The sequence below is a fragment of the Euprymna scolopes genome, chromosome 3 (genome assembly GCF_053919585.1).
Source record: "Euprymna scolopes isolate OS-2025 chromosome 3, ASM5391958v1, whole genome shotgun sequence".
Classification (NCBI taxonomy): Eukaryota; Metazoa; Mollusca; class Cephalopoda; order Sepiida; family Sepiolidae; genus Euprymna; species Euprymna scolopes.
The window spans coordinates 71,135,805-71,157,723 of record NC_136484.1 but is presented as its reverse complement, the minus strand read 5'-3'; the positions used below and the strand labels follow the sequence as shown (position 1 = coordinate 71,157,723).

At 31.5% G+C, this 21,919-nt stretch overlaps 1 protein-coding gene across 8 annotated transcripts in view; it reads left to right on the top strand.

Moving 5' to 3' along the window:
- LOC145256092 (armadillo repeat-containing protein 3-like) overlaps nt 1-21,919 on the top strand; it is a 257,032-nt gene that overhangs the window by 113,469 nt on the left and 121,644 nt on the right. For 3 of the 8 annotated variants that reach the window (XM_080114694.1, XM_080114683.1, XM_080114676.1), the window contains 2 exons: nt 9,859-9,894; nt 19,885-19,920. The exons of 1 other annotated variant lie outside the window; for it this stretch is intronic. In XM_080114694.1, the coding sequence (XP_079970820.1) occupies nt 9,859-9,894; nt 19,885-19,920 (72 nt within the window). The remainder of the gene's footprint in view (nt 1-9,858; nt 9,895-19,884; nt 19,921-21,919) is intronic. 4 more of the 8 variants (XM_080114712.1, XM_080114690.1, XM_080114707.1 and 1 more) reach the window with 2 other exon arrangements.

Sequence of the window (21,919 nt, the reverse complement as noted above, 5' to 3'; positions counted from 1 at the left end):
TTTTTCCTCCCGATAAATTCATGTTATTTAAAAAAGTATTTCTTACCCACGTCACCCGTCCCTTACTTACAAACTACTGTTTTTATATAGTGTTTGGTTGAATCCATTCCACTACTTATTACTCCCTTCTTTGTTATTAGTATCATTTGTATATATTTACATTCTTATTAACTTGTACCATCTCTATAATTATTAGTTATTAAAAATATATAAGAAATATATAAAAAATATGTATAAAATAAAAAATAATATAAATATATACATTATTTTTTTTTATATATATATTCCAATTAATATATGATTTCGATCAACAATGGTGAAAATATGATAGAAAAATATGAATGAGGCTTTTATAATCTGAAAGAAAAAATTATGAATTAATCATAATGAAAAGCATAAAATAAATTACAATGGTTAAAAATGCCCATTCTTCAAACCGACAAAACTTTTGCATCGACTTCTCACTCCTGGACAGGGCTCAAAAGAGAGTTGCCAACCTGATAGGTCCTGAACTGCCATCTAAGCTTGAGCCTCTGTCCCGTCAACGAAATGTTGCACCCCTCTGCCTGTTCTACAAGTATTTTGATAGTGAATGCTCTGACGAACTACAAACACTTGTACCCTCGTCAAGGTAAATACACCCAACAAACCTGACAAGCAGTTAAATCTCACCACTATACAGTAGAAATCCCTAGATGTAAGAAAGCCTTCTACTCCAATAGTTTCTTTCCCAGAACTTTTAGACTTTGGAACTCCCTTCCGGGATTCTGCTTTTCCAACTGTACTGACATGCAGAAGTTCAAGTGTAATGTGAACAGACATCTTGCTGCACATCTCCCTTCATAATATTCCTGCAACTTATGACCCCGATAGTAGCCTCCTACTTCAAAGTTATACTGTGCCTTTTTTTGGAGTAAAGATGGAATAGAAAAAAATTATAATTAATATTCCAGCGGATTATAAGAAAATATTCTACATTGTAGAGTAACATACATATCTTTCTCTTCATTCAGTAATAGTAATACATGGTAGAGTATTCGTCCTGCACAGGCATTTGGTTTCCACCAAACACATGTAATCTCCCAATCGCATGTATATCTCAGTTAGGGAAGATTTCATACAGCGCTTAGTACCAAATGGTCACCTATCTAGTACTGATAAAGCTCAGCAGACACACACACACACACACACACACACACACACACACACATATATAATTTAAATATCTTTTTCTTTTTTCTAATAAATCACAGTTTATTTATATGTTTCTTTTATGGAATAGCTGCTTTTTTTTTATATCTTTAACTATTTTCCCTCATGTCAGACATCAAAATTTATACCATTATGACATGTTATTAATTAACATATTTTAAAAGTTTATTTAAAAATGACAAAGTTAAGTGGTAAAAACAGATTGGATGGGCACTACCAAAAATTAGTTTTAAAAATTCCTGTTTTTCTACGCCAAGGCGTCTGATTGAGTGGTGGGCCAATTTACAGCAAAAAATAGTGCATCAAAATATGGAACGGCTACACTTTGAATAAACGAAAATAAACCGAGTACAACTATGGTATATGCAACTATGTAACTATGGTTACAATTATGGTATACGCAACTATGTAACTATGGTTACAATTATGGTATATGCAAATGAAGTGAAAGAGAAGATTAATTAGAATATTTTTGCTGTTCAAAATTTATGCCAAACCATCTTGAAGTTTTTTCTGTTTGTAATCATATTCGTCATATTAAAAAGAAAGAGTAATCCAGCTTAAGATCAATCATTCTTTATCGTTTACTGTTGCTACCAATGAAATATGTTCAAGTGGTCGCCATTTTTTAAAAACTGCAAATGAAATCGAATTTCATGTTCTTATCTTTGTAAATGAAAAGAATGATTATTTTGTAGATTTCACATATTTTATCACTTTGCTCTCACAGAAATACAGAAGTTGGACAAAATGGTGGAAACACCTTGTGAATTTTGCACCAATTTGAAAAAAGATAAAAATTGAAAAAAAAAAAAAAAACCCTATAAAAACCCCCCAAATATTGATTTCACTTTTTTTATTTTTATTTTTTTTATTTATGGTCATTATTGTCCTGTATTAATTGGTTAAATTTATTTTTTATTTCAGATAGTGTATATTAGTAAGAAAAATTAAAATGACAGATCTTTCAGATTTCTAAAGAGGGCAATTTGTTGATGTCCGTATGACAGGTGCTGCTGTAACAGAAGTGGCTGAGATGGTGGCCGTATCAAGAGGAACTGTCTCGCAAAATGATGAGACTCTATTGAAAAGGAAGGAAAATATCCTCCTCCAAACAAAACTTTGGAAGAAAGCCGAATCTCTATGAAAGAGATCGTAGAGTTCTTGTGAGGATTGTGAATGAAAGAGCACAAAACCATGGCGCCCAAAATTATGGAACCTGGATAATTCCGTTTTAACAAAAACTGTTCATCATGAGTTTCATAAGGCTGGATTTCATGGGAGGGCTGCCATTAGGAAACCACTGCTTGCGATCATTTCCATTATTTGTCCAACTCCTGTATCTGAGATATTTTCTTTTTACTTGTTTTTTTATTGTTGCCAGTTTTCACATGTATTTTCATTTGAGGTGCTTAACCATAGACATGGACTAATAATAAGGCACATGATTTGAATATGAAAATCAGTTTGTAAATTTCCTATTATAAATCAGTAACAGTGCATTGGGTAAAATTATTCTCCGAACACTTTTATATACGATTACGAAGATTAAAAGCAAGATATAATCATACTAAACCTTATGTAGAGTATCCATATTCCAATTTTGATGAAAATATATATGACATGATTTTTATTCTAGAAAATGTTAAAAATTTAATTCTTTACAATATTTATACATATATATATTTATACAGTGGTGCTAAAAAGAAAGTCCACACTTGTCATTTAAACCCCCCCCCCACAAATTTAAGCTAAATTGAATGTAACTGCTTAAACAACCTATACTTAATTTGATTCATCCTTTATTCCTATTTTACTTGTTAAAAATTTCACAATATTAGTGTGAACGCTGGTGATGCATAATCTTTTCCTTGTCATTTTTAATGGAGGATGTACACTAGTGTCTTATAAAGTCATTATTCTGTGGTAATTCTTGTGCTTTCCATCAGGTAATCATGTCTGCTGTTATTTGTGTTATAAGCCTTTTTTCATTGGAGGATTTAGTGTTTAAAAATATAATTTGATTTTGTTATTTATGTAAAAATTAATTTGTTTTTGCAAAATATTACATGAATGAAATAGAAATCAATGAGTCCCATTATATTCTAGTATGTTCCCCATTGAATTTACAGTGAATTTACAGTGAATTTACAGTGAATTACGTCATCCTAATAAAATGAAATTAATGAACGTGTATGAGTTTGGATGTTTTATTCTAAACACAATGACTATCTCTAACATTATTATTATTATTATTATTATTATTATTATTATTATTATTATTATTATTATTATTATTATTATAAATAAAATATAAAAGAAATTATTAGGACCTTAAATAAATGAAGATGATTAGACCGCCAAAATACCTGAAAACTATCTAAAATATTTTTCATGATGTGTGATTGAGCTCAGAAAGACTTATGCTTATGCACCTATTGAATTCTCAATCAAACCCCATGCTATACACTTTCTTGCCATATTATAATAATAATAATAATAATAATAATAATAATAATAATAATTATAATAATAATAATAATAATATATTTTAAAGCCATCCTGTTATGAATAACCCATACGAATAACTGTTATCAACTTTAGCAATCTCTTTAATAAAGTTGTATGAAGAGATATAAGATGCGCAATTTTTGAAATTATAATAATTTTACTTGGCTTATATATACAGTGGCGCAAAAAAGAAAGTCCACACTTGTTATTTTTTCCAAAAACACAAATTTAAGCTAAATTGAATGCAACTGCTTAAACAATCTATACCTCATCTGATTCACCCATTATTCCTCTGTAATTTTACCTGTTCATATTTGACTTTTATTTGAAGCATTCTAGTGTTCACGTCAATTTAAAAAAATTAGCTTCAAATTGAGAAGGCAAAAAGAAACTATGCAGCAACAAATGAGCTTAAAGCCAGCTTGAACTATCTACCTTTTACCATCTCTAATCGTAATGGTTGTTCCTAGGCTATACAATGTAACATTTAGTCCATATCCCTAGAGTCTCTCATTAATCTCCACCTTTCTGATTTATCCAATCGAGAAATCAGCCACAGATTGAAATGTGATGAGAAAACGGTATAAATGACTGTGCGAAGCACCAAAACACCGGCAGTGTTTGTGATGCACCTAAATCTGATCGTCCTAGAGTTACTTCTTACAGGAAAGACAATGCTATCAAGCCTCAGAAACAGATTCCCCCCCCCCGATCAAAAAACAGTGTAATCTTGTTAAAAAGTACTCTCTTTCTACAGTTGAAAACAAATTGAAGGAATTTAATTTGCCAGACTGTGTTGCAAGCCAATGATTTCTGTAAAGAACAGAAAATGTCGTCTGAACTTTGTAAGATGCAATAAAGATCATTACTCATTATATTAGTCGAAGGAAAGATGAAGAATTTAATCCTAGGTGCACAATTTTAATGCTGCAAGGTGGTAGAGGTTTTGGTTATTAGTGCCTATGGTTCAGAGCCTATAAGTCGCTTAATTCGACCAACTACAATAATCTGTTGACTGAGCATTTTCTACCTTACTTTTGCTGGGGTTTGGAGGATAATCTCATCTTCATGCAGGATAATGCTCCCATTCAAACACCTGGCAACGTCAAGAAGTTTTTTGAAGAGCATGATATTCTGTATTTGGATTAGCCTGTACAATCTCCGGACCTCGATCCTATCGAAAACATATGGCATTACATCAAGCAAAAGCTACGCAATGATAAAATTTCAAATCTGAAAGAACTTTGGACAAAAATGAAAGAGAAGTGGGATGCCATTTCAATGGAGTATTGCCACAGATTAATTAAAGAGAATAGTCTAAAATTTGCAGGCCGTCAAATTGCAGAAGGTCTATTAAATATTAACTAGTTCATTGTGTCCCTATTGTATTTATGTTGCATTAATGTTCTAAAGGTACATTTAAATAACAAATTTTCCATTATGCAGAGTTTCTTTTTGCCTTCTCAATTCGAAGTTATTTTTTTAAATTGACGTGAACATTAGGATATGTCAATTAAAAGTCAAATATGAACAGGTAAAATTCTAGAAGAATAAAAGGGCAATCAAATGAGGTATAGGTTGTTTAAACAGTTACATTCAATTTAACTTAAATTTGCAATTTTTGAAAAAATGACAAGTGTTGAATTCCCTTTTGGCAGAACAGTATATTTATATATATATATATATATATATATATATATATATATATATATATATATATATATATATATATATATATATATATATATATATATACGAGGGACTTTAAATAAGTTTTCGGACTTTTTTCGAATGCACACTTTTAGTACACACATGAAACTTTAGTCTCCTTCGAAGTAATCTCCTCCAGCTGCAATACACTTGTTGTACTGTTCCAACAACTTCTTGTATGAGCATGTCAATGACTTTCATCACAGCCTCTTTTATTTCTCCAATTGTCTCATAGCGACAGCTTCTAAGGTTTTTCTTAAGCTTAGGGAATAACCAAGAGTCACAGGGAACAAAAAAAAAAAAAAAATTGAAACTTATTGAAGGCACCCTGTATGTATATATAAAAAAATTTTCTTTTTACTTCAAATTCACCACTTACCAAGGCTGGGAGGACACTGAAGAATAAGGGTTAATAAGTGTTAGGTAGTTATTTAGACAACTCAGTGATGATCAGTAATGATGACACTTGTGTATAGTCTAGCTATTTAAGAGGACGAGTCAACAAAAACTTATTTACATAGGACTTGAAAAGGACCAAGTTATAGTCAGCTGAGAAGCAACTCTACCGTATCTTTTCCCACAGACAGATAGTTCTAGGAAAGAAACTCTGCTCATTAAATTTATGTTTAGTTTTAGGGACAGATAGAGAGTGAGCAAAGTTGCTGACAATTGTTGTAGTGAAACGAGTATTTGTAACAAACCTTTTACAGGGGAGACCCATGGATTGGAGTTCAGTCGATCATCTGCCATGAAAGTAACGATAGAGCAGAGATAGACTTGCAACGTCTCTTCTGTGAGAAGGAGGCACTAGGGAGGCAAAAAGGTTGTCATTGACTAAATTCCGAAAACGGTTTTGAACCCTCTCAAGGCAGGAGAGGGGACTCTTAGGAGCTCCACCCCAGATGTGGCAGCAGTACTCCATCCTGGGTCGTATTTGACTCTTGTACAGGTAGAGTATAGCGTCGGGAGTGAGATATTATCTGGAGTGGAAGAATGATCCTACAATTTTTCCATTGATTCTGGCAACGGATCTGATGTAGGACTTCCATTTCAGGTCAAGAGTGAAGGTCAGTTCCAGAAGTTTGTCAAAGCATTGTGTTTCTTCAAGACGAGAGCTGTTTATTTCTATTGGGATTAAGTGGAGACTTGAGCGTTTGTGGTGAAAAGATAGAAGTTTTTTTTTGGACACATTTAAGGTTGCTAACCACTTTTTACCTCATTGTACATGCTCCAGGTCAGAGGAAAGAGAATCAGAAAAATCCTGATCATTGCCGGCCTTTGAGATGTTGTCATAGATGATAGTATCGTCTGCATAGATGTTGATGAAAGATCTCAGAATATGATTTATGAGATCGTTGATGAAAATTAGAAAGAGAGTTGAGCACAGGATTCCTGTGGTATGCCAGCATTAATATTGTGAAGTTCGAAATTTTGCCCATCAACAACTACTTTAATAAACTTATTGGAGAGAAAGGATTTGATGATTGGGAGAACATTTTCGGCAATATGCCCTGGATATGTCAAGGAACGAAACCACAGTCAATAGATTCACTGATCCTGTGTGATATTAACGTCAACATATCAGCTTTTTATCTCTCAGAATGGAAACCATATTGCATGTTACTAAATAGGTTATTTTTGTTGAGGTGGTTGACAATTTCTCTACTTATCATAGACACAAGTAAGTTATGACACACAAGTTACAGATTGGTCTATACTGAGAAACGGAGGAAGGACCTCCCATATTTTTAAATATGAGAGGTTCTTATATATTTTATTTATGGGAGGTCGAGGTTATATGTTAAATATGGGAGGTCGAGGTTTTTCAGGGAGTTGCTGAGCATCTCTCTTGAAGGCAGCATTTTAACAACTTGATTAGTATAAGAACTAGTTATGGTTGCAGTTTTTTTTATCAATATCGTTGGAATGTTATCAGAGCTAGTTGCTTTGCTGGAATCAAGATTCTTGATAAGTCTGGCAAGGTTTCGGACGGAGATATGGATATCACTTAGAGTATTTTGGGTCCTTGGAGGAAATTCAGGGGCTAGATGGCCCTGATTATTCTGGGTGGAATTTAATACGAAGTTCTTGGCTAAGAGTTTGGTTTTGTTGGATGCTGAACTTCAGGACTGTTGATTTTGGTTGGAATTGAAGATATGCATCTATTCAGAATCCTGTTGGTTATGTGCCAAAACTCGTGGAAACCAAGCATTTGCTTCGCTACTTTAATTTTTACAGGGTGGGCAAAAGAAGACTCTCTCACATTTTCTATAACTCTTTTACAATGATTGCGAGCATTCCTAAAGGCAGCTTTAGTTTATATATATATATATATATATATATATATATATATATATATATATATATATATATATATATATATATATATATATATATATATATATATACATATATATATATATATATATACATATATATATGAGCGAATTTGAATGCTTACTAGACAGGAGAGAACTTGAATGCCTACTAGACACTATCTTCGAGTATTTAAGGTCTCTCTGTACAAGGGTTTGTCAGGACAACCTGGCATGAGGATACTTTTTGCTATAAGTAAAGCCTGACTAAATATTCAAAATCACATAGTATTCACAGCCCAAATAAGATCTCCTTGGTATGGCAAAGACAAACTAGTTTTTACGAGGAATGGTGCATCTTCTCCAAGTGATGTTACCTCAAGTAACAGTACAAAGCTGGATACTCAACCAAACTAGATGTATTCTTGTCCTGGAATCCAGTAAGATCGAGAGAAAAATAAAATGGTATACTATAACACATTTAAATGATCAATTGGGAAAAGAAAAATTATGTTCTCAATTTCTTTACTCAGTGTTTGAGAGATAGAGAAGAACTTAAATGGAACATTCGAATATCTATGTATCGCATATAGCGATTAAGTGTTAACACCAAGAAGGGAACCCCTGACAAGCGATTTTTTTAATTGATTGTTTTTGTTGCTTATTTTTGAAAACTTGATTTTCCATTACTGTCCTAATGATAAAATGGTTAATATTTATTGATTTTAAACTACCAATAAAATCTATAGACCCCTTACAAATGTATTTTTATGTTTGTGAATATATATCTACATATACATAGTTCTTTTATCGTAATCTAAAAATTAGAAGAAAAAAACAATTTTATAGCTAAATATTTAGATGTTTAAAAAGAATTGAAATCGGTATTAGTAATTGTATTGGAAAGGAGAATTTAGAACAGAATCGGTAATTGTATCAGAATCAGGGAAAATATTGGAACCGTCCCATCACTAATACATACTTAATCTATAAGAAAATTTTGAGTCCTTCTCTATCGCTATTTGTAAACTTTGTTTCTGCCGGCAGAAGAAATTCATCAAATTGTAGGATTTTGACCGTTTCCGTCTAACCACACTGATGAGTTGTGATACAACGAAACAGTATTGTATGTGGATGACTTTATATATTTTAAGCACCCCCTCTTTGGGTAGGGCACTATTGTAAATATATCTCACTGCTGCTTAATTGGCTAGAAAGTGAGGCTCGCTGTTTTGTTTGTTTGCAAATAAACAAGCAGCTCAACCACTGTAAAAGCAGTGGGCGAGTGTTTATTTAAATGGACATTTGTTGCGGTCATTTACGAGTACCGATCCCTTGGGCCGGTAGGTAAAACTGCCGACTATCAATGTGATGTTAGTAGGTTCAATCCCCAGCTAGGGAAAGGTGCTAGCCTAGCCACACTGATGAGTTGTGATACAACGAAGCAGTACTGTATGTGGATGACTATATATATATATATATATATATATATATATATATATATATATATATATATATATATATATATATTTCTGTGTGCGTGTGTGTAATATTTTATAATATACTCTGAAAGAGTTAACACTAACAATACTTGTCCTTGTGTACATATGTTTCCAGAATTTAAATTTATTATCATACCCAGACTAGAAAATTGCAAAAATATTAAAAATGTCATAAATTTTGTATTCTACTGAACTATAATATATGAGCTCTGTTTGACTTTAAGGGAAAATCATTGAGCCCAATTTTTCTTGCAGTATTTATTTGTATCCTATGAATCTGTAACATTTTATTTTTTATTTACTTATAGAAAATCAGTGTTGTATAATCTTGTTGTACAACTAAAGTTATAACTATTGAACTAATGTTTTCTTACTTAGTATATTTATATTGACAAAATAAACCAATTAAAAAATTAGAGTTTATATGATGAAAGAAAAAAACCCCTAAAATTTGGATGATTTTGCTTTGATTATTTTTCAAAATCTGATGTAAATTTGACGAAAAAAATATGCCTGACGATTGTTTATGGCTTAGTACCTCATGTATATTTTGTCCACATGGTATTCACTGTTGTTCACCGTTCTCACCTTGTTGGCTTCATGTTAAGGTCGTAGCAGTCGCCAGAGCCGAACAGGACGTGCCTGTAAGTGTCATTATTTTGAAGCACTGCTTTCTTTCGTACTTCTCCTTTTCTTTCTCTCTATATTGCTACTGCACAAAACACGGAGCTATTTTTCTTCTATTCCAAATATGTTCAAGGAAAAAATAGCTTATAATTAAAAGCTGTTTGGAATGTGATAATGTTATGCTTATTATAAACGATCTTAGACGATAATCTTTCTATAGGTTTGAACCTTTTCACGGATTTCTCCCACGATATCGTATATTTTGATTATTATTTTTTAAAGAGGGGAGGAAGGGGACATGAGATATCTTGAGAAAATACTTTTGTTAACAAATGGACTGGTAGCATGATATATCATGGTTTTCCTAACTTGCTGCATCATTCTCACTGTTAGACACATACAATTTATTAACGAGTAACCATTCATCAAGGCTAAAAGCCACTCGATGCCAAGGCTTAATGCGATGGATAGATTTGTCAGTTGAATGATCATAAATATTATGAGAGGATTACAATTAATAAATGGAATGGATAAAATTTTATGATTTATGAAGAAGATTTATTACAAGTGTTTATTGAGCTTAGATTTGAAACTGAACATGTTGTATCCCTCAGGGAAGTGTTACAGCCCTCAGAGAAGTAATTTTGTAGCAACATGTTCCACAGATAATTATATGACTCCGGTAGTGAAGGCAAATTGTGCTTTTTCTTTTGTTAATTTCTATTCAGAGCTTTAATGAAGAATTAGAAAATTAGAATGAAAAAACAAAAAAACAAAGCAAAAATAAGAAAACAAACTGCATGTTTAGAAATAATTCACACGGGGAAAAAATTTAAAGGTCTTTTTTAAATCCATTGTTTTTAATAAATATACTCTATTGGCATGGAATGATCCAGAAATAAATGATTGCTATGCTGAAAACAGATAAACCAAAAGGCATGGATTATCAAAAATGTTATAACTTTATAAAAAGCAGCAAAATCCCCTCCATCCTTCATTGTAAAAGTTCTCAGATATACCGGAAAGCTTTCTACTCTAATAGTTTCTTCTCTCAACCTCCTAGACTTTGGAATTCCCTGCCTGCTTTCTGCTTCACTGACTGTACTAACATGCAGAGATTTAAATGTAATGTGAACAGACATCTTGCTTCTCAACTCTATACTTAGAATGTCCCTATAGGCATGGCCCCTACTAGTAGCTCCTTACGTCCCAGTTACATTAAAAACAACTACAAACAAACAAACAAACAAACAAATAAACAAAAAAAAACAACCCCCCGCATATATCAAGGTGAGTTTAAAAGTCTAAATAAACTCATGTACCAATTTATTTGTGTGTTTTTAATAGATTGTTTTAAACTCATATATCAAAATATTGAGATAAAATTAGATGGCCACATGCGATATTAGATTATATGCAAACATGCTGTACTTATATCATTAAATTTGCAACAAATTGAATAACAAGTATAAGTACATCCTATTTAGCAATGATCTGTTCTTTGGTATTTATGCAGTTTATACCGCCGATGCAATCCTCTACATATATAAGAGTTAGATATGTCCCATGATGGGAAGTAACCAGACTAAAGCTGTGGACCAGACGGCTAAATAATACCCTATCCCCTCTTATTAACATGTGAATCTCTTCTTCTGAGATTTCCCCTCCGGGTTTAGAAACAGCCTAGCTCCAATAGAAAACACTCAGCCGCCTGAGAACATGAATGAGGCGATCAAAAGTTGATATGACCAGATGCGGCTACAAACCTGACCCAACCATCTGGGAATGTGAATAGAAGGACTATACGTTGCAACACTGCCTTATCTACCCTCTACTCCCCAACCTGTGCATCTTGAAAGACTTTGCAGATTTCAACAATAATGCAAAGAACTGTGTAAAAAAAATGTGAAACTGTTGTATGACTACATACTTCAAAGACACGCAAAGAAGAAGAATCTGGAGAAGTGTTGCAATCTACAGAGGGATGATCCCTTCTCTTCTCTACAGTCCTTCTCTCACAGAAGATGGCTTGCTAGTCTTTCTCTACTCCATTGTTATTTCCATGGAAGATGCTGGACTAAGATCCAATCGATGAATTTTCATGAACAGAATTTCTTTAAAAACAAAACTTTCTATCTGTAGACCACATTGTTACCGGACTGCTTTCCTGCAGACTACAACATGGTCGGCTTCAAATCCAATGATAACGAATTCTTATTACAAACCGTATCTATAAAAAAATCAAACTTCAATCCTTTCATAATATTATTCATCAATTAACTGACAGTCCATCCATCCCATTAATTTTTATCTTTGAGTGGCTTTTAGCCTAAATAAGTAGTAACTCATTATTAAAAAATAGTAGAATATCACTGGCATTCTGTCTTTATTACATCTATTTATGACTTATCCAATATTCTTATAAACTTGTGCAAGTTAAAGTGTTAGATAAATATAAAAAAATGTTTAAAATTCATGTCATCTGTGATTTTCTTTATTTCTTAAACTTTTGTTTAAATTTTAGTCATTTCCGGTTAGACAGTAAAACATATGCGTCCAATTAAACATTTGAACGTTGAATGAGAGATAAAATTTGATTTTTTTTATCTCATACTCTGACGTGCGAAAGTCTGTTAGAATTAAAAAAATGCACTGTTTGTCTATGTTTGTTACTTTTATCATATTCAATTAAATATGCTTGAAAGAATGATTATCAACTTCACAACGAATTTGTGGAGAATAGAAAGTGAAGCACGTGTTTATTTTCGGCAGCCTTGTAATTCTCGCTTCTCTTATTTTGTCCTTTAGTCTTCACATCCGTAAGTGATGTTTCTGACAAAGAGGAAAGAATTGCTGTTTTCTTAATTAGAATCTGTAAATCTAACACTTACCGTTGGCTAGTTTCTGGCCTTGAAGTGGTATTTTTTATTAGCAAACATGCAATTATTTTTATTCAAAGATCAACCGTTTATCTGATTGTTGACAGACCCACACAAACACAACTATCTTTGTTTTATATACAAATATTTATTGTTGTTATAGATTGGAGAAGCAACCAGATCTCCATAGAGGAGCATGCCTTAGTTATAATTATGATAAGCAGGTTTCAAAACCGCATGCTGCACAGGCTTTAAAGCTTGCTTCTCTACGAAGTCATATTGGACCAACTGCTATATAACTAATAGTTTAAAATAATAAAAGACGATTTGTAATACGTAAACAATAAATTAGAGTAAACGATATATTATATAACATACTAGCTGTTCTCACCCGGCGTTGCCCGATAGTGTATTTACTTATAAGTTATTTATTTTATCTTTTAAACTAGATCGTTTTTTCTATAAAATATTATTATTTTTGTTTCGATCAAAGGTAAGTAACTCTGTATGGACAAATACAGAGTTAGCTTCTAGTTTTTAAGAAGGTGAGAATTTGGAAATACTTTGGAGTCAGACAAAATATTTTCTGGGAGAAATTAAATCGAATTAGCTTTCTAATCTAAATTATTATAGATAAAGAAATTACTTACTATTAAGGACTGGCTTTACTTTTTATAAGTTTTATTAAGTTTTATTAAGTTTTATTTAGTTTTATTTAGTTTTATTAACTTTTATTAACTTTTATTAAGGATAAAGGACTGACTTTACTTTTTATAGTAGATAACAATTACATAGCAAGAATGTACAAATCAAATTGCTTTCCATCTAATTAGAACACAAAATAGAGATTTTTTATGAGAGATAGTTTCATTTTAGTTGTGAAGGTGCCAATATGATCGGCGTCATTGACACAGATGTTACTAACAAAGTGGTTACCGTCAACGTCATAGTTCTAGATATCGTCACATATTCACCACCGTCGAAAACATTTTTTTTGTCAGAAAAACACAAATCGTAGAATTATGTGAACATTTTAAAATAGAATTTATACATTTTTATGATTGTAAGAATTTTTATACAAACATGATTGAATTGAAAGGAAAGAACGCCATAATAACTGTTCAACTTGATGGAAACTTTTTATCCCCTAATATCCATAAGAATACACAACATTTGTTGATACTGATGCATTTGAAACCTTATATTTCTCAGTATGTGTAAATTTTGAAGTGCAAAAGTTTCTCATTTACTTTATTATTTCATATTGGTCATGGAAATTTATTAAATATTTAAAATCAAACAGGCATGTTACATATAGAACAGTTGTGAAACATACGCATATAATTATCTATGGACATTTGGTTCAACGTTTCTTTCTACATGTATATATATATATGGATGTGTGGGTGTGTATATATATGTGTGTACATACGCGCCCCCCCCCCACACATATATTTGCAATTTATGGCTATGATCATAAATTGCTGTTTCATTTAGTGCCTCAACCAGCAAATTCTTAGCTCGGCTATAATAATAATTTGCTGATATCTTTCTTTCCTCTGATGAGTAAAGCATTCTTTGAAACTCTGTGAAATAAGGATTTAAAAAAATTGTTTTTGGAGTATTCTGTCGAACAATAAATTTAATTGTAAATTTTAATTTACAGTTTTAATTTATTTTCTTTCTTTTATATATAATATATATAATGATGCGTATCCATTATTCCAAACAGCTTCTGTGGGTATCCTTTACTTTCTTTCTATTGCAAAGCAAGCCTTTCTTTCTGCCAAACTATCTTTTCTTGTAAGTGTCAAATAGCTAAAATGCTTATGCCTATGTAAAATATTTCGTTTAAGACTCTCTTCAGATCTGTAAGAATGACTAATGATGAAAATAAAAAAATCTTTTTTTTCTTATTCTTTTTCGTATTACAGAAAATTGCTTTGAAATAAGCCATGCAAATTTTATTTTTTTATTACTTGATCTTAATTTCCAGTATGAGTTTTATAAAAAAATTAAAAAAATAATATTACGTGTAGAGCTTTATTAAGAATATTTTTTCCGTTTTGTTTGGTTTTGAAAAAATATATAGAATTATAGAATTCATAATAAAATAACACTCTCCTGATGTTTTCAATTTCTAAAATCTAGAGAAGTAACAGATTATGTTAAATCTTGTTCTACTCAAATGGCCACTTTTTATACAATAAAAGTTTAGAAATGAGTCATGTATTTTCAAGCACAATATATTTTTACTGGTAAAATATACAAATGATCAAGCAGATGTTAATGAAAATAAAAAAAAATCGGCTTCATGGCTTTGAGGGGAAAAATGAATATCCATTAACGTCTCTATTTGATTGGCAACTTCAGAACGTTCATACACACGGGTTCCCAATTCAACGGTTGAAAAACTACTAGACAACAAACGGTGATTTCATTCACTATGGATACGTAGAAATACTTTTCTTGACAACTCAGAAGTAAGCATGCACGAAAGACGATCCGCCCTGGTAGCCAAAAAGTTGAGTCGCATTGTAGGATTGTTTAAAACTCGTATGGCGAACCAGGATCGATTTACAGAGGACAAAGGTGGCTATAACTTCTTCTGGAGCACACGTCGAAAGGCAGGAATTGGATCCGCAATTTAATTGCATATTTGTCTAGACTTTTTAATGGAACAGTTTGAGATTTATTTTTGCCTTATAATCTCCAGATTATATTTTGCTGCCTAGGAATTAACCCCTTGATAGAAAAAAATTAATTTGTTTTGCAAAATAAATCTTTATTGTTCTTTTACTTTTTTCTGGCTGTCTCTCTTCATGTTACACTTACATATTTTCTTAACTTATAATTTCCTCTTTTTCTTTTCCCTATTTCTTTCTTTCTTATTTGGCTTTATCCTTATCTTTCTTTTTTTAGTTTGGTCTTCGATCTTTTCCTTAAGAACATTTCAATAACATTTCCATTGGGTTCAGTTGATTAAAAAACAAAAACAAAATGATGTGCCCCCTAATTCCTTCTAAACTAACAATACCTATTCGTATCCGTTGCAATCCATCTGCTGATTGCTTCGGTAATTCTCTGGTTTTCCCCTTTTCTAAGAAGCACATATTCCAAGCCATGCACCCTTAATATCTTTCAGGTTTTATATAGTAAATTTGAATTGAAAAAAAAATATAAAGAAAAAAAATATAAAGCATTTTATTCATGAATATGTAAAATGTTTTGCTTTACATACTTTTTATTTACAGCATGACCCCAACTCCTGCAACTCATGGAATCGTTAATAAAATTCACAATTCTTTCTACACTCCAACCATATTTTCCTTTTTTTCAAGACTAAGCCAAACAGAAATCTCCTGTCTTTGTGATAATCATCTTTCGTTTTTGTTAGCTCCTTGCATCAAGTGGCTTCATGCCTTCTTTGGAGCGATTTCCATAAAAAACACATTTGTTAAAAATAAACTTTAGTCTATACCTGACTTGTCCACCAAGTTTCAGCCATAAATATTCAACAGTCTTTGTTTTTTTACCATTCAAATATATGCTCCAAATGTTTATACCTGGATATAGCATGCAAAATTTTCAATAACTGACGCACTCATCTCTTGGCACTGACTTAGTTTGGTCTGGAATAAACCCATAGATAAAAATATGTCGGATTAAGGTCTGGTGAGTATGAAGAAGTCTATTCAGGATCATACCTCCACCAAGTTTCAGTAATGAATGTTTAACAGGATTTGCTTTATCATAGTTCAGTGATGTGCAGGGGCACTTTGGTAATCATCTCATTAGGTAGGAGGTGTGATCCTGAATGGGCTCCAAACTTACTGAACCCTAACTCTCAGGATTTTTATCTGTGGAGATATCTCAATGATAATGTCTGTCAAAACAATTTCCAGATCATTCATGATCCGAAGAAGTTCGTCACATTTTATAATAATGATAATTGCCAAGAACAATGCTAAGAGTATGTCAGAGTTATTGACAAATTTGTGTGCTGCAGCCATATGATATGGTTGACATATCGTTCTCGTTAGATCTTTGAAGTTAAGTGACATTGAGTCTGGCTAGTATCAGATGGATAATAATTTGGGAATACCGGGTGCTGTATGTGTTCCCCGCTTATTGTTTCCAATCGTCATGTACTTCTCTTGGTTACTGGAATCAGGCAGTGCTGACACAGAAGAAGTGTGCTAGGAAAGTGTGCAACGTTTGTTTCATAATTACACTACCCTTACAAGAGGTACTCCATGGTCTCCTGAGATTGAATGAAGACAATGATGCTTTCATGATATGTACGCTGTATCCAGATGTGAATATTATTGAATAGCGGTAAAACAAAGACTGTTGGACATTTATGAGTGGAAATTGGCGGACAAGTCAGGCATAAACTGAAGTTGATTTGTACCAAATATGGTTGAATTGCAGAAAGAATTGTGAATGATTGTTCCAGACTGCTATACATCAAAAATTAGAATATTCAGAAGACTTTGTCTTTTGAACTAAACACCGCGATATGATTGCTATAAAATTTTGCTAATGTGTTTATTTCACTTTATATGTCTATCATATCTTAAACAAAAGTAAAAAAATGATTGTAATAATGTTGTTGGCAGTTTCAAATATTATGTGTTTTATAAATTTCTATTCTTTGCTGTGTGATTCACTTTTGAAAAACATTTCCATTTCAGTTGTTTCAAAATCTTCCTCTGATGACAATTCTCTTTAATGTTATTGTCAATGTTCTTCTTTCATTTGCATTTTTTTCAGATTTCTTTTTATTTTTAAATTTGCAGATTTAATGTTTATGTATCAATGAATTCTATACGCAGCACATCTTTTTGTTAGTTTTTTTTCTATTAACTTCGGATTTTTCATATTTATCTTTAAGGCATTTTCCAAAATGTTATTTTATCAATACACCAACTTAATTGTTCTGCTTTAAAAGATCATTATTAAAACTTTAACTTTGAAATAACTATAATAATATTCACAAAAGCACTTATGGACTATTTATTTTTTTACTGAGTGTGTAATTATTTGCTAACTTAAAAAAATATATTATTATTATTACTTAAACTAAATATTAAGTTTAAATAATACCCTTTTTATTTTCCCCTTTTTCTTTTCCCTTTTCACCCCCCCCCCCTCAAAAAAAAAAAAAAACTGGCGTCAGCACGACTGACACCATAACAAATAGTCGAAGAATATAGGAGGATGGAAAAACCGAGGAGAAAAAGCACTAACCAGGCCTCCACTGGATGAGAGTGAAGAGGACTGGGACCTTGGGGAGGCTTATTGTCACTCAAGTTCCAGTGAGGATCAATGGCTGCTACCAACGAGAAATCAATGGTAAACGGTTGTTGCGATAACGCTAATTAATTTGCAAATGGTATCGAAAGAGGTGGAGAATACTGGAAATCTGAGGAGGCTTGCTGTCACTCAGACTCCAGGGAACACCACAACTCTTTGATGATGGCCGGTGTGAAAACTCCCAGTGAGTGAATAATAATAATAATAATAATAATAATAATAATAATAATAATAATAATAATAATAATAAAAGGTGAGAACGAACAGCCAAGTAGAGTCAAGGAGGAAGGAACGACCGAGGACAGATCTCCGCTGGATAAGTGTGAAGAAAACTGGGACCTTGGGGAGACTTATTGCCACTCAAATTTCAGTGAAGACCAATAGCCGCTGCTAAGACAAATCAATGGCAAGCAGCTGTTGCGATAATGCAAACTTATTTGCAAATACTACCGAAAGAGGTGGAGAGTACTGGAAATCTGGGGAGACTTGCTGTCACTCAGCTTCCAGGGAACACCACAGGCTGTTTTCAAGGAAAGATCTTTGATAATCTGTGTGAAAGCTCCTTGTGAACCAATAATAATAATAATAATAATAATAATAATAATAATAATAATAATAATAATAATAATAATAATAGATTTTTAAAACAAATAAAATTAATTTTCAATTTCTGTAAAATTGCTCACGTTTATAATAGCTCCAGTATACACGTTTGAATTAAAGTCAGATACATATCTGACAAAGGGAAATTTTCCTAAAATATTATATAATACGGATCTTTCAGCTGACCATGCTGATGCAAGTAAGAACACAATGTAATGTTAAAAGTATAAATAATACATATACATTGTATTAAAAAAGATGAATCTGCATAGCTTATTCCACCATTATATCTTAATTTGCTTCAGTTTCTTTCTATCCATCACATTTCTGCATTGTACGGCATTCTATAAATTTCCTTTATAACTATAATAATATTTGTAAAAGCATTTTAAATTTAATATATATTATGGACGCTTTCCTTTTTTTTTTACTGAGTGTGTGAACTTTTTGCTATTTCAAAATAATAAGAAAAGAGAATAGGATATAACAGTAAGACACAAATCCAGATGTGAATATAGTATTAAGACATACATTATCTCCCTTTCCAGTGAACTCTCTTATATACACATCCAACAGTCTTTGTTTTATTGCCATTCAAATATATGCTTCAATGTTTATACCTGGATATAACATGCAAAATTTTCAATAACTGATGCACTCATCTCTTGGCACTGACTTGGTTTGGGCTGGAATAAACCATAGATAAAAATCTGTCGGATTAAGGTCTGGTGAGTATGAAGAAGTCTATTCAGGAACATACCTCCACCAAGTTTCAGTAATGAATGTTTAACAGTTACTTTGTCTGAATTTAAAAAGTTCGTCAAAACAACCCTGAAGAAGGTTGGAGATTATATTGGCCGAAACATTGTGAGAACGTCAAAGGGGAAAACAGTAGTTTGAATAATCCAAATAATACAAATTATAAATCCTCATTTAAAATATTCCAAAACATGAAACGCTAATAAAACAGTAATTTTGAATTATAAAAATAACTTCATTATAATTATTATTGAAGCAGAGTAAAAATTTGTTTGTGGGATTTTATTTTGAATTCTTTTAGTTCTTTAGAAGAATAGTTCACTAATATCAAATGAAGTATTGCAAATATTTCATTGATTGTAAATAATAAAAAAAACAGATAAACATTTTAAAAGAATTTTTGTTCCACTAATCTTTAATTATCTCCTCGTATTTTACTTACTTAAGCTGCCCACAGGTTTTTATCCAGTCGGATGGGATTTGGTAAGTAAAATAGACCACGTTCCAAGACGTGACTCTATTCCTTTGCAGAAATCATTGCTTTTAACTTGTCTTTCTGCTCTAATGTAAGTCTGCTTCCTTTTATATTATTGTGCTGAACTCCAGGTAGCTTTCCAACCCGTTTCTTCTGCTGAGATCATCTGCTAAAAGTTAACCGTTGTTATCGCACAGTACGTAATTTATTGTGTCTATTTGAGATCTTTCTCCATGAAGAGAAACGAATTCTATCTGTTTTATGTTTTGTAGATATCTTAGGCCAAAGGAACAAATCAATATCAATCATTTAAGAAATGTCAGTACTGTACAATATAAATGTATACTAAAGATAACCTTTAATATATTTTACTTTAGTGAAAAGATCGGCATTGAATATACATTTACTTTGCTCATTTTGTTTATGTATGTACATATGCTTTACTAAGTAAGTGATATAAAAAATGATATGATTTTGAAGTATTATATATAAAAAAACAAAAAGGCACATATGCAAATAGCCAAACGTCAATTCATCTTACAACTATAACATGGACAGCTCATACATGGTCTTGCCATTCCATTGATGTTTTCTCAAATGACTTTTGAGATCTTCAAGGGACTTTCTCTCATAAGAAATATCAATATCTAATAAAAGCTCTAGATGTGTATTAAGCACTTTTTAAAAGATATTGTCTTTTTTTAGTTAAATACATTGGAAGCTATTTAATATATATATATATATATATATATATATATATATATATATATATATATATATATATATATATATTAGAGAGATCAAAATATAAATATATATCTGCCTAATCAATATTTGGTTTTGACTAGCCAAAAGATATTTTTTTTAACATTATCAATCTGTTAAATTCCAATTGATTTCATCCGATACATAGCTTATCTAGCCCAATTACTTTTCAGTATAATAAACTTCCTGATGTACACTAATTTTCATTGAATCATGAACCAATATGATTACCCAATGAAATCGCTTTGTGTGTTACAATTATTAGACAGACCTTAAGGACATCGGTGTCAATCAACATAAAACACTTCTGACTTCCAAAGGATTTACAAAACAGATTCATACTATTTCAGTTTTCTTCATTTTTAACAACTATATTTTAATACTTTATATATATATATATATATATATATATATATATATATATATATATATATATATATATATATATATATATATATATATATATATAATATGCATGTTATTCAAGTATACATGTTGGCCAAAATAATATGTATCTGTTGAAAAAAATAATCTATATCGTTTTTCGTTTCTGCGGACCTGTTAACATATGCTATCATCGTGCATTATGCTTTTTTGTCTTGCATCCACATACACTGTATGTAAGTTTTGATAATTTCTTTCTTATTATTTAAAGTGGTTTTCTTTCTTTCTTTTTTTTTTTAAATATTTATTGTTATTTTCACTTTTGGCGTGTTCAGTAGGCATCCACTTAATCGTCTCTTTTCAAAAAGTTAAGAGTTTATATGTACACTCTCAGGATTCATTTCACTATCAACTACAAACACAACAAATATTCATACACATACTAAAGAACACAAAACAACCATATGAGAAAACATTTCACTTCAGCATATTGATCTACCAATATTTAATGACTCATACGCATACTCTTATTGACATATAAGCAAATAAAAATTACAATAACTTGGATTTTTTTCCATATTTATCACATAATTGATTATACACTTCACAAGTGTACGTGTACATACAAACACACAAACAAACAAAATCGAAAAATTTTCCTCTTTTACTAAACTTTGCAATTAACAGACAAATGAAATACATTCCTCACTTCCTTTTTATCAAATGCATTCTTGGTATGTGCAGACATTCGAACACGCTAATCTTTCTTCCCGTTCTAATTTTCTATACCCTTGAAAACTAGTTTCAAATATATACTCACATGATATTTTTACATTAAAAAAAATCCTCACACACGTT